This window comes from Phalangium opilio, unplaced genomic scaffold (assembly GCF_054372755.1).
Source record: "Phalangium opilio isolate 3A_F unplaced genomic scaffold, DU_Popi_V2 ptg000002l_1, whole genome shotgun sequence".
NCBI classification, from domain to species: domain Eukaryota; kingdom Metazoa; phylum Arthropoda; class Arachnida; order Opiliones; family Phalangiidae; genus Phalangium; species Phalangium opilio.
Window position 1 is genome coordinate 9,900,092 of NW_028324144.1, and position 14,189 is coordinate 9,914,280.

The following is a 14,189-nucleotide window of genomic DNA, read 5'->3' on the forward strand; positions in this document are numbered from 1 at the left end:
GCGAAAAACGCGCGAAATTCGCCCAGTGAAAACCGAGTGAAACTTTTAGCTACCAAAATTTATATAAACAAGTCGACCCAAGGGCAGCCACATCGTTATCTATTTAATTAGCACACAAATAAAAAGAAAAAAATTTAAAGACCCTAAAAAAAATCAGAAGTATCCGACCCCACTGATAGAAATTCAAAAGTATCCGACCCTACAAATAGAGATGTACTCTCCCCCTATCCCCGACACTGATAAACTAAAGGATGAAAACTCAAATTCTCTATCGAATCTCTATGGCTCAGTGGTAGCGTGTCTTACTTCTCCGCCAACGACTCGGGTTTAATTCCAGCAAGGAGAATATACCAAGAGGAGCGGAAACTTTGGAAACAGGGAGTGGCTCTGAATTTGGAGAAACTAGTTCCGGTTGTTCACGTGACCGTGTCGTCTGTCTACTTAAAAATTACCTTTTGCACGCCAACAGTCCATTCAGAGATCAACCCTTTGCCACCACCAAAAATAAGCAGCCGACATAATTTAACCAATAAAAGGCGTCGCTGCTTAGCCAATCAACAAAAACCGGATCTAGTTACTCCAAAACCATGGCCGGGCTTTTCAAAAGTCTTGTGAAAGGCTAAACTTTCTGCTCCTCCTGGTATATTCTCTTTGATTCCAGGGTGCGATGTGAAATTTTTTTAATTAAAATAAAATCTCAAACTGAGCTCAGCTGCCCCTGTTGGTGGGTTGAGGTACTATCGAGTTCCTTTTAAGCTAAAATCTAACGATAACAAAAGCGACAACCCCGGCCACTACTACTACGGCTCGGGTCAAACTAAGAGCCTCATCGTATATACCTATTCACACTTATGGCCGCGCATGAGCAGTTACAATATTTGGCGGTATGATTTTTACGCTTCTTTTTAGTTAACATGTAAACTTAAATACGATGGACGTGTGGGAGAACTTTTTGTAATTTAATATTAAAATATAATGCCTAGTACTTAAAACCAAGAAAGTACAATTAAAACCATGTTTAGAAATGAAGTGTTTAAGTTTTAATGGAAACGGTGCATTGATATTAGTAGGCTAAAACTCATTAAGCCTCGGCGACTGTATGGGATCATCGCTTCATCGGCGATGTGACGATGTCCGCCGACGATGCCGTGCCGAAAGCGCTACGTATAAAATGCTAAATTTCACGTAGGAAGTTCAATAGGTGTTTCTCCAATTTGTCTGGGCACATTCCAGCTTGTTTCGGGACGGGTTTACTGTTTTTGTCTACGTCACAATAAATACGTTCAGTGAAAGGTACCAAAGATTTCGATTCAGTATAATACATAAGATCGGTTTATCTCACTGAACGCAGGCAAAACGTCACTCTAAAAATTCGTTTATTTGTTATGTCGTCTGCAAGAAATTTAAAATTACTGCTTAGGGGTTAGGGCACGCTAAGGCCCGGAGATATTTTTATATGAAATTTATCTACCCAAACAGTTCAAGTGTTTGTAAAAACTCTTCTTGGCGAGCTAAATTATTATTTAAACCGGTGAAAGACAAGAACTTAACTTTGGGCGAAACTCGATTACAAGGGAAGGAATCCAGTTTCCCAAAGGGACCTTACCACGATGGGAAACCCAGACAAACCAAACCGAACTGAACTGAACTGAACTAATATAAAAACAGTAAAATTTGACCTTCTAGGATTTGAAGAAACACCTATTAATACATTTGCAACCGGTAATACAACACTGTTTTATGAAAATAAACTCAAACGGGTAACAAATAAGGCAAAAGTAATGGTTACAAAAATACGACTGGCAACAAACATTCTTTCTGCGCATGCTCATCTCTCGAGAATTTTACCCCCTTTTTACCCTCTCTACCGGTGAAAAAGTCTATACTACGATGTGGCTAAAAACTGTTGTAGCTTCTTAAATTTCAAAATGTCAAAATTTAATATTTTGTGAGCTGAATGATTCACGTTATAATTCTACTATTTTAGGAAATGAGATCACGGGACAACTTGACCATTGACATGGATGCTCTGCAATGGGCCAAAAGTGGTTTTACCGTTCCTAGCGAATCAACAAAAGAAGGCCTTGGAAAAGGTGACTAAAGTTTCGAGTATTGTCTAGCATACATGAATTGTGCTTCTCGTAGTTAGGTTGTTTGTTTTTCAATGGGTTGTGCAAATATTCGAGAACTCGAATATTATTTGCCAGTATCGAATCGATTAATCGAATCAACGAGTCGAACATTATTATGAGTCGAATATGGGATTTAAGAAATCGGGTATTATTCGAAATTTTGCGAGATTTCATTGATAGTTGGACCGAAACGCGCGCGAAAATGAGTATTTAAAATTCCAAGCGCGAGAAAGTGAAGATTTGAAATTCCAAGCGCGAGAAAATTAGCATTTGAAATTATTGAAGTCCAGCTAATAGCGCCTCAGGTGAGAGAATTTAGCAACTTAAATTGCCAACGAAAAATAAAAATCGGCGCCGCGCACAGGCCTTGATTAACGTAGGCAACGCTTTGATAGTTCAAAATTCGTGGCACGAGGATCGTTTTGAAGTTCAGTAAAAAGCTAGGGTTCTAAAAGGAGTCGTGAAAAATATCTTAAAACAGTTTGTAGAAGTGTAGAATCATTTTTGAACTCGTTCTGGAAAAGAGGAATTTCGCATTGGTTTATGGGTATATGTATTGTCCATGACCCACCAGTTTCCGTATACAAATGAAATTCCGAATTTTTTGGCTGTAAGAGTTTATTTATGATTGTGTTGAGTTTCTATGATTTAAGAAAAGAGAAAAAAATGTATGCTAAACTAGAAATGACACCAAGAAGTGATATCTAGTTTATTAGAGAGAGGGAATAAATGCACCACATTTCCAGCTCAGCGCGACACGAATGACGAAAATTACGTATTTTCCCACTGAGGAGAGGCGAGATAGCCCGGTCTTCTTTTACGTCCCCCTTGGAATTTTAAAAGGGGGACTGGGACTATGGCGGGCGAATACTTAGGCATCTTATCTTCTCCCTAATAAACTAGATATCACTTCTTGATGACACCTTATAGTGTCGCGGTCAGTGTATTTCTTGTGTATTAAATTTGGGGTGGCACTCTTCCTAGCTTTATAGTTTATGGGAGCCACTGTATAGCCTTAGATCGTTGTTGGGTGTTGTTCTGTTGTACAACCTTAGCACCCTAGAAACTAGAGCTCGGCATTTTCGATCAATTATCCACAAATTGGTGGATAACCGATTATTTATAAACAAAATTTGTGGATTATAATACGATTTAACCTGTAAGTTCTGTGGATAAGTTTCGAGTATGGATAAAGATAAAATAACGTGGATAATTGATAGATAATGCCGAGCTCTACTAGAAGCCACACGAAGTATTGCAAAATTATTTTTGCACTTGTATTTCACTGCCCATATTAAAATGCTACTCTACTAAATGAGTAACGCGTTCCGTCTACCCTGCTTTTAGTAAATCCCTTCTTGCTATTATTAAAGCATCACTTTCCGCTGATTTTATTTGGGAAAACGTTTGGAGTTAATAATATAATTGTTTTGAAATATTTTTCAGGACCCAGTATTACAGAACGCACACTACAAATTCTGGATGATTTAAAGACCAGAAAAACGAGTAACGAAACACGAAAATCGAATTTACCAACGAAAAGCGAAAATGATGATGAAGTAAACAACTTAGTGGTTAAAAAAGGTAATCACGTTGATATTTAACATGTGCATGAATGAACATAAGGTGCCAACCCCAACCATTCCATGCAATGCTTTCTGCGGCATAGTAACTTAAGGTTCTCCGGTTAAACGAAGCATATTGAAGTTACTTATCGTCATTAGAAGTAAACAATGGAATTTAATCCAATGCAACGTAATCAATCAGATTTTATTTCTAAATTCGCAAGACACTAAGAGTAATAAGGCCTAGTTAGGGTACTGTCAGTTTCTAATGTATTCGTATCATTATTGTATGAAAGAAGAGGCGGGTCATAGCGACAGAGGTAAAAAGGAATTACGTATTTTTTTGTCATCCCGTCAGCAAAGTCATCAAAACGTAGTTTAATTGAGCCAATAAGATCATTTAAAATTTTCGTTACGTGTTGGAAGGAGGGGCTCTATACTGGGCTATGAGTTGGAATGAAGTAAATACTAACCGTTCTCCATTCCTGCTTCTAAAATTATATCTAGCCCTGATAATACAGTATATCGTATCTCTTGGCTATTTATCTATTCTGAGTTATTACTTGATACGATCAATTGTATCAACACGGTGCAAAGTATTACTTTACCAGATATGCATATTTTAACTACAATTCAATATACGGTATAATAACAATACATTACGTCACATCCTCTTTTTACTGTTAAAAATTCATTCTTGAAGGGGCTTTGCGTTTGAGACACTAGAAAACAAATTCTTAATTAAAACAAACGGCATAAATTTTTGGTAAATTGAATTCTTATGTGTATTTTTTTTCTCCAAAATTAGAAAGTGCGTTGGAAAAAGTCCGAAATGGAATTTTAGACATCAAAGGTAATTTTCTGATTCACTAAAGCTTTTGACTTTTACATTTCTTTAAGCGGGTAGTTTGAATTTATTGAACAGGGAAATCTAATTCACACATCGTGTTTCATTTAATTTGTTGAGTTGAGCTTCAAATTATTTGAATATCTATATCATTCCAAACAAGTTTTGAACCGAAATTTTACGTAGGTTAATTTGCAATTATAGACGGTGAAATCGCAGTTTACAGCTTAAAATATTCATAAGAAATAAAATTACCACAGCAGCGCTAACACCGTAGATATTTGGTGCACCCATAGGAAAATAATATATAGCTCCCTATAAGTATGAAACTCCATTTAAGTCATTTAAACAGCATTTTCTTCCATTTAAATTTGTAAAACGTTTCTAATGTCAGCTATGAAGAATTTTTGGCGTTAAAAAAGATAAAATATTTGTTCAGAAAATTTTCAAATTTTATTTTGTAATTAACTCGCTAAAGGTCTAGAAGTTATTATTATGATAATTATAACTGATTAAGTGCATGTCGGAATCATCATAATAAACAAATAGATGGTGCGAGATTTTGACGACCGAGGCTAGCGCCTACACTGGTACGAGGTAAGGAGTGTCTCGTGTCTCTACGGGCACAGCCATTTCCCCGGCCCAAAGCATAGTGCTTTCGCGGACCCCTTAGGCGGTGACGGCGGTTTCATCCCTCTTTCGTAGTACCAAAACTTCTCCCACGGGGCGTAAAACCGTAAGCGCCTCAATTTTTGAAGCAAATGCTGTAGTATGAAAATATACTACGTTGCACACTTATAGGGAGCCATATATTATTTCTTTATGGTGCACTCCAAAAGTTTTTAGACCGTGAACAGTTATGTAGCTACAATGAATCAAAAAAATCAACTGTTGCAAAAGAATAGCTGTTGAGGTTCCAGCTAATGTGTGCTAAAATGCTAAGACCAATAGTCCATTGATATAACTAGGTTTAAAATTGTACCTTAATGTTAAGCGTGATTGGTTATGCAACTACAAGAGCGTGGCTATTGGCAGGGTTGATTCCCCATTTATTTTAAATGCGTAATTTTATACATTCAACTCAGTAGTTTTATTCAACGATCGTGAAAAGATAAATTTAAGCTTCGAAAATATAATTTTGAACAGTTTTTAAACGAGTAAATGGTAATAAATCATACCCAGGTGCAAGTGTATTTGGTTACAATTGTAATTACATACAACCTATTGCTATAAGTGCATTAGACATTAGCGTTGCAATCCTATGCTAATGGATAAGTGGTTGTATATAACAGGGTTTACAATTATGATCTGAGAAGTTTATAGAAATTTGTTCAGCATTTCATTTATCCCCGATTTTTTTCATTGCATACAACCTATTGCTATAAGTGCATTAGACATTAGCGTTGCAATCCTATGCTAATGGATAAGTGGTTGTATATAACAGGGTTTACAATTATGATCTGAGAAGTTTATAGAAATTTGTTCAGCATTTCATTTATCCCCGATTTTTTTCATTGCATACAACCTATTGCTATAAGTGCATTAGACATTAGCGTTGCAATCCTATGCTAATGGATAAGTGGTTGTATATAACAGGGTTTACAATTATGATCTGAGAAGTTTATAGAAATTTGTTCAGCATTTCATTTATCCCCGATTTTTTTCATTGCATACCAGCCATATGCGTCGCTTGTGATTTGCTAGAAGCCAAAGTTGAAATACAGCATCCCATAATGGAAGGGGGTTTATGCGAAAAATGCAAAAATCACTTGATGGAGACATTTTATTCCATAGGTGATGATGGACTATATGTAAGTGTGTTAATTATTATCTAATTAGTTATGAAATTTTTAATTCGTTGCCTTATAATTTTGTTAACTTATTAGTGCTAGAAAAATGCGACAGTTGTAGACAGAGCCTGATTAAGCAATTTTGCACCCGGGGGCCGAGATAATATGCACCCCCTTAAGCCAGTAAAAGATAAACAGCAAATGTTGCTAGGGGGAATAGTTTCACTCAATAGGCCCCCAACAAGCCTAATGCCTGGGGCCAATGCCCCCTTGCTCCCCCTTAATCCGGCCCTGGTTGCAGACTGTCTAAAGTGTGGAAATAGTTCCATAGAAATTTATTTCATTTTTTAACATGTTGCGCAAACACACGATTTCTCATTATCTTGATAGTTTAATAAGTCTCTAAGAGTCTTACTGTCTTACATGTCACCATTGCTTATAAAAATTTAAACAAATGTAAAAAACATATGAAATATAATGCAATTAATATCAACGTTAAGTCGGGCTACATGACCAAACTAAACCAACATGGTTTTTAATTTACAGACTAATTGTATGCTGTGTTCTCTAGAGGGCCGTTTAGTAATTTGTGATGACAAGGATTGCAACAGGTACGTCCAATCTCGATCATTTTCAGTAGGGATGTCAATATCAGGCTTAACCCGATACTGATCCATATTGGCGGAATTGATATAAATCAGTAACGATACTGACTAGCTAAGGCCTATATTGGAGTAACGTCTCCGGGAAACCTAGCGCCATTTCGGGAGGTGCAATGCTGCCAGACACCTTTCTCTAGTATTTTTTTACTGATTTTCGGTTGCTATGTATGGAAAAGAGGTTTAAATTCCTTATAGAATTGAAGCTTTCTTTGAATACATTCTAATTAAGCAATTAAGCTTAAAATATTGTATAATAATATTAGCTTGAAAACTTTAAAAGAAATATACTGACTTCCGAAATGATCCTTGTTTAATAAGATCGTACAAAATATTACACCACCGTGATACTGTGAATTATTTCTATTGGTCAAAATTCCGCAAAAAGTTTGGCATAATAATTTATACTCAATCCGAAATTGTAATGTTAAACTCTATGGAGCTTAAAGGTGCGTTTTCAAAGGAGCGTGTTGAGGGTATTTTTTTGCGAGGAACGGACCGCGCGATTTTTTTTTTCTCGCCAAGAAATTTTCTTTTTCTCGCTATCGCTTGCGATAGCGATACTTTTTTTCAACCGTTTTCATGCGCGCGATAAACGTGCATAGCGAGATCGTTAAGCCTAATTTTTCAATAATTGGTCATTTTTAAAAATGGCGGTTACAAAGAGTCGGCGTCGTTGTTTAATAATCCGTAAGAAAATGCTAATGATGCAGTTATATTATATGCATAATTTTGGAACTGGAAAAAAAGTATACCGCACCAAACGCTGGTGGGTCCATCCTATATGGCGTGCCCGAGATTCTGAAGGGGATTATGGAACACTGGTAAGTGATTTTTGTTAAACGCAGTTGCAGTAATCTTCAAAGAACGCTAAGAAACAGAAATTTGGTTGTCCAATGTACCAAAAATTGGGAAACTTGCAAGTCAAGTCTTACGCCCTAAATTGATTGGATTAATATTTATTTAGATGCATAAAATGAGAAAGTATGATCATGACAAGTTTTCAAATTTCACTCGTATGAGTCCTGAAAACTTTGACAAGTTGCTTGAGTTTGTGAAAGATAAATTAAAAAAATACCCTGTTTCTCGAGAACCCTTAGAACCTGGGTTACGTCTCGCCTTGACATTAAGGTAATATTTCAAATATCTTAAATATATCACATGGAAGAAGGAAAGATTTTATGTACTACAGGTTTTTGGCAACTGGGAATAGTTTGGCTTCGATTTCTTACCAATTTCGAGTTGGAAAGACTACTGCCCATAAGATTATTCGCGAAACATGTGCAGCGCTATGGGAAGTTTTGCAGCCAATTTATCTGAAGGTATGTTAATTTCTTAAACTAAAAACATTTCTCATCTGTATTTTATTTTCAGAAACCTTTACGATCTGACTTTGAGGAAGTTGAAAAAGGTTTCCGCAACAAATGGAATTACCCCAACTGTGCAGGAGCAGTTGACGGGAAACACGTAATGATTCAACAGCCCTCAAAGTCTGGAACTTTATATCACAATTACAAGGTGGTTATTTCAAATGATGCAACAAAATGTAATTAAAATATAATCGTATTTATTTCAGGGCTTCAACTCCATAGTGTTGATGGCAACTGTTGACGCCCATTATCGTTTCATCGTTGTCGATGTTGGAGGTTTTGGTTCTCATTCTGATGGAGGACTGTTTAAAGGTTCCGCCTTTGGTCAGGCAGTTCAAAATGGAACAGTAGAATTTCCTGAACCTAGGAGGCTTCCAAAAACCAACATAACCACGCCTCACGTTCTCTTGGGAGACGAAGCTTTCCAGCTTCTTCCAAATTTTATGAGACCCTTTTCATCGGATGATCTTGAGAACTCTCACCGCATTTTCAATTATCGTTTAAGCAGAGCAAGGTTACATTTCATTATTTATCTGAATTCGCTGTTTCATTTAAAAAACCACTTCCAGTGACAAAACCTTGGTGTTTCCGTATAGTGAAGTGGAAATTTGCTTGCCCCTTTTTCACCATTAATTTTTTTTTCACAGAAGATGCAGTGAAAATGCATTTGGAATGCTTGCCACTAGGTGGAGAGTTTTCAGAAAGCCCATCATGTTTAAGCCACAAAATGCAGACAAAATAGTAAAGGCGTGTGTCGTGCTGCACAATTATTTAATTGAAGTAGAAAAAGATCTAGAAGATGAAGACAAGTGTTATTGCCCAGTAGACTTTGCCGATTCTATTAATAAGGATGGATCCCTCAAGGAAGGACTATGGGCGAAAAATTTAGAAGAAAACCCAGCATTTGGTTTTCGTAAGTTGGAACCAACTGCATCCAAAAATTTCAAGTACGAAGCCAACAATGTTCGAAAAACATTTGCCAATTATTTTTCTTCTCCTGCGGGGCAAGTTACTTGGCAATGGGAAATGAAAGGAGTGAAAAAACCCGACGAACTTTAATACAATTAAAATGACTATAATTTAATAACTCAAAATATGTTTACATAACAATAATTTGCATTAAAAATAACTATGGGTGTCCACACTGATGGGGTTACCTTTGGCAAACGAATTGATTAGTTTCATAACTTCTATTTGGCAATCATTTACGAAGTTTGGTGAAACCTTCCTCATCATCGTGGCAACTAAATCACCAAAAATTGCACTATCATCTTGCGATGTTTGCAGTTCCCTGTATTTGACGATCAGTAATTATAATTTAGAAAGAAGTAAACACACGCACAGTTTCCGAAGTCGTACCTATTTAATTCTGCCATTTGATTCAAGAATATTTCATGTGTAGTACTTCGTTTTTTTAGAGATTGGGGTGCTTTTCTCTCGTCCACCTCAGAGCTGTCCCTTTTACGTTTTTTATCGTTTCGTCTAATTTCTTCACTCTCATTTGATGGACCTTGGTCTTTATCATCGGCAAAACCTTCAAAATCTTTCACCGTAAATTCTTTTCCGCCTGCCTCTATCACCTTATTCACACGAATGAAGTTAGTTTCATTTGTGTAACTGAATGTTTTACTAAAGTTGCGCAAAATACCATTTCATCCACGTCATTTTCTTTATCGTCACATTTTGGGGATGTAGAAACATCATTCTCCCCTTGTTTTTGATTTTCGTCGAAGTTTGAAGAAGTTCTACGTCATTTAAATATATATTTTCATAATTGAAGTTGCGACAATGAGAAATATTTACATACTCTCTTCGCGCAAGCACATCTTTCAAAAAAAGAAGCGGCTTAAAGTAAGCCCACTTTATTCTATCCGCTTGGGTCTCATCAAATTCTTGACCACTTTTTGTTGTGGTTACTGCGTAAAATGTATTACGAAAATGATCCACCAGGTTCTTCCACATTTTTTTACATTCGCTTTCTAAATAATGAACATTTTAGCTGAAGAAAAGCACCTATATCTCAACAAGGCTTACTATTCATCTGCATTTTCGTCGCTACTTCCATCCATTTATTCTCTTTCAAATCAGTGTGGCGATAAGCCACAAGTTTCCTGTTCCATATAACATCTCTTTCTCTAACTAAATCTATTAATTTTTCTTTTTTTTCATCTAATACTCTTTTGTTCTCAGCTCGAATTAGTTTTAAATTTTCGTTTATTAAGGATTTTTTACCCATTTTTATATTCAGTTCTAAAACTGGTAATAATTAGGCTTAAAACGTAGCCTTTCAAGTCTCGCGCTGCACTTAAAACACGCGCCAAAGTTTTCGACGCTCCTATTGGCTACGAAAAATATGACATCACAAACATTAAGCGAGAAAGAAAAACGCTTAGCGAGAATATCTAATAGAATCTGATCGGAGCGGGTAGCGATTTTTTTCCTCGCTCGCGGCTTTTACTCGCACCCGCAAAAAATATCGCTTTAATGAAAACGGTTGCTCGCGGAGCGGGTGCGAGAATTTTTAATTTTTTCTCGCACCCGCTCGATTTTTACCCTCAACACGCTCCTTTGAAAACGCACCTTAACATTATGAGGTGGAAAAACTTTTGCGAGTTAGACCCAAGGTTTCGCGACCAAGGGGATACACTTTTTTCATAGCCTAACTTTACAGCACTAGCAAAGGCTGAAAAGGTATAGTATCACATTTCTCGTAGTGTAAGGTTAACTTAGCCTTTTTGTATAATTTTAAAAACAAATATTTTTAAACCACGCGCTAGCTCACGCGCCAGCACGCGCTGCATTTTAATAAAAGTTTCAATTCAAATCTCGCGCTTAATTTCACCATTTTGATTCTCTAATTAAGTTCACGTGATTTTTTTAAAACTTTTTGGGCCTATTTTTTGTCTTTCTAAGCCTAAGGTTAAATGATCACACAGAAATAGTTATAATTTTCACATGGTTTCAACGAATATTTAGCATAGTGTGTTTTTATACAGTGCATTGTATTATCCTACCATTGCAATTTCCAAATGTAAGTTACGATTTAGTGAAATAATATATATTTAGTCTTAAAAAATTGGACGATTGAGTTTGACTATTCCAGAACTAATTTATTCCCAAATAACGTTTCTCCCCAAAAAGGGACAGATATTATAAAAAAACGAGTTTTGCTTCGCAGTCCTTAAAAAACTGCATTTATACACAATCCGCGACACTTTTTCAAACCCACAAAGGGCCAGAAACTAGAAATTATTATATGTATTGCAATTTGAAATGAAGTTTAATAGTTATGAGAAATTTGCTTTTAATTGCAACTTTTATCAAATCTCGCGCTAAATTTCATTCGTCGTGGGACGTACCACGAGAATTTTGTTAACAAGGAGGCAGGGCGTTACGCGATTGATCGGAGGTCCTTATATCAAATTATCCATAAAATCTGAGCTTAATTTGTATTTTAAAATCATTCGGAGATATTTCCTGGATGTTTCACTATACAGAATGGTCTTATGATTAGTAGATGAATCGATACAAAAAATCACTTGATTTTGCACTTCACCCTCAATTTAACGATACTTCTCTCTCTTTAATAGAATTTAATCTTGAAAACCTTTGTATTTTTTCTTCCAACTTTGAATTCTACTATAATAACGTTACTAATAAAGATTTTATTTTTTTAAATAGAAGCTTTTGCACCGAATGCATCGAAATGCTGGTCTCGCCCGACGCATTAATGAAAGTAAGTTGCTTTTTTTTCCCATTCAGCCTAAAACTGGTCTCATTGTTTGGTCTGTGCAAGGCCCACTAGCGGGTCGGAATGAGGCTCTCCATTTTTATTAGTAGATGACAAACGTTTTTACTCATTGCGAAATTCGCAAAATTTAGAAGAGTGTTAATAGCCAATATACTCCTATATCTGGCAAGTTTTCACTTAGGAAATTTGAATAGAGTTAATAATAATAACTCTAAAGGCGCGTTTTCAATCAAGCGATAAGTATTTTTTTCGCATCTCTCTCGCGAGACGAGATTCGAGAGCTAGTCGTGTACGCGATCTTTTTCTCTCGCAATAGTAAGTTCTAGCAAGAAGGAATATATGTATAGTATATCCCTTCTTGGTTCTAGCAATAGTTTTCTTGCTGGCACGTTTCCCAAGACGAGAGAGATAATCAGCAAACGTACCCTTTACCACCCATCGCAGAGGCGCAATTGTGTTTAAAAAATGGCTATCGGTGCAAGACGGCGAAAGTTGCTTTTTAGAAAGAAATTTGCTTTAAATACCACGATAACCTTAATATATATACTTACTATGTTATTTTCGACCGCTACTTCTTGCCACAAAGTTCCATTCATTTCTCTGTTTCTGTATTCACTCGATTTGCTGCATTTAATTCTTCTTTTATTTTTGCTATCACGGCGATTTTTTATCACGTACGGAGGGAACACCGTATTTTCAGCAAGACGATACTGAGAATCATTGAGGGAGAGCCGATCTGGGAGTTGGGCGCGCATCATGCCTCTCTAAACAGCGCCCGATATCAAGGGGATCTTATTTTATGTACGGAGGGAACCTTGAATTTTCATCTGAAGATGATACTGAGACTCAGTTAAGACGAGCCGAACGGCCGTTCTAAATTAGAGTCGATTGAATCGTGGATTCGGACAGCATTGTGATTTATATTAGTGTTGTTTATCGTTTTAAAACATTGGTATTAGTGTGGCTTAGTAAGCAAAGGCTTTGAGCCGATTGAATGATTGATTGATGATCGGGGGCACAGTCTCACTGGACAAATATCCTATAAATTTATTTGGTGAGCAAAAATGATATGGTCTACCGGGACCATCTTGTTCTTCATTCTGTTTTCTTATCTATAGTTTTGTTCTCCATTGCTAGTCGCGTCGGTGTGTTAGTAACATAAAATTCGTCTGCTCCCGAAACTGGAACCCCAAAGAGGGGGGCCGATCATGTGGGGCCTGAGCCCCCACGGGGAAAAGTGAGAGGGCACTCATCCCCCTCTGAGAAGCCGCATTACATATGAGGATTTTTAGTACTATATTTCCTATAAAAACACCCTTTTTCTACTATAAAATCCTATAATTCATATTTTCCTATAAGGAACAAAATTTTTGGCTTAGCTCCTTGGTGTTGCCTTGGGCCCCAGTCCTCCCCCCTGGGAAAAAATAATGATCGGTGCCCCTGACCCCAACTGCTGATTCGCTGGAGCACTACCACGTGACATGTATTTCATGCTTCTCGCTAAGCTAGAAATATCTGGCTAGGCTAGATCGGTTGTCGAGTCGAGTTCTCGCGCGAATTTTTAAAATTGTCGCGTCTCACGAACGTATGTCGCGGTAGTGAAAAACTGAAAACATCAAAGGTAGAAGCGATAAAGAGTATTTCTATCAGGGTTGTTTGATTTAAATCAGTTGGATTTAAATCAAGCGTTTTTTTTTAAAAAAATCGTTTGATTAAAATCAAGTATTTATTTTTTTTTAAAAAAAAATGTTTTCTAAGATTCCAAGAAATAGTTAAAGAAACTTAACTAGAAAAGACCTATAATTAAAATCAATCATGGTTTTGGCATATTTCAGTTTTAGTTTTTCCCAGAACTCCAGTTCGTCTGGCCACTTGTGGTCAATTTTAACTGGAGTTAGATTCGAAATAGGCTAGGAAATAAAATAGCGATCAAGCTAGTCTTTTTGTATAAGCATTTGAATAGTAACAATAAGAATAAATTTGTAGAAAATATCCAATAGCTGCTTAAATGTCATGATTATTTTACGTTTGGTTAATATTAACTCAATAGTTTCCATTGAGTATTTCAATTAAAA

At 36.4% G+C, this 14,189-nt stretch overlaps 2 protein-coding genes across 2 annotated transcripts in view; one reads left to right on the plus strand and one right to left on the minus strand.

The window, feature by feature from the left end:
• Nucleotides 1–14,189, plus strand: part of LOC149718738 (DNA (cytosine-5)-methyltransferase 3B-like) — an 81,007-nt gene that overhangs the window by 29,297 nt on the left and 37,521 nt on the right. The window contains exons 5-10 of the mRNA XM_089852159.1: nucleotides 1,988–2,093; nucleotides 3,579–3,716; nucleotides 4,506–4,550; nucleotides 6,222–6,355; nucleotides 6,881–6,945; nucleotides 12,045–12,099. Coding sequence (XP_089708285.1) covers nucleotides 1,988–2,093; nucleotides 3,579–3,716; nucleotides 4,506–4,550; nucleotides 6,222–6,355; nucleotides 6,881–6,945; nucleotides 12,045–12,099 — 543 coding nt within the window. The remainder of the gene's footprint in view (nucleotides 1–1,987; nucleotides 2,094–3,578; nucleotides 3,717–4,505; nucleotides 4,551–6,221; nucleotides 6,356–6,880; nucleotides 6,946–12,044; nucleotides 12,100–14,189) is intronic.
• LOC149718739 (uncharacterized) lies at nucleotides 9,483–10,765 on the minus strand. The gene is made up of 5 exons (XM_089852164.1): nucleotides 10,398–10,765; nucleotides 10,171–10,342; nucleotides 10,012–10,108; nucleotides 9,723–9,943; nucleotides 9,483–9,654 (listed from the first exon to the last, which is right to left on the minus strand). The coding sequence occupies exons 1-5, from the start codon at nucleotides 10,597–10,599 to the stop codon at nucleotides 9,483–9,485; spliced, it is 864 nt and encodes a 287-aa protein (XP_089708290.1). The 5' UTR covers nucleotides 10,600–10,765.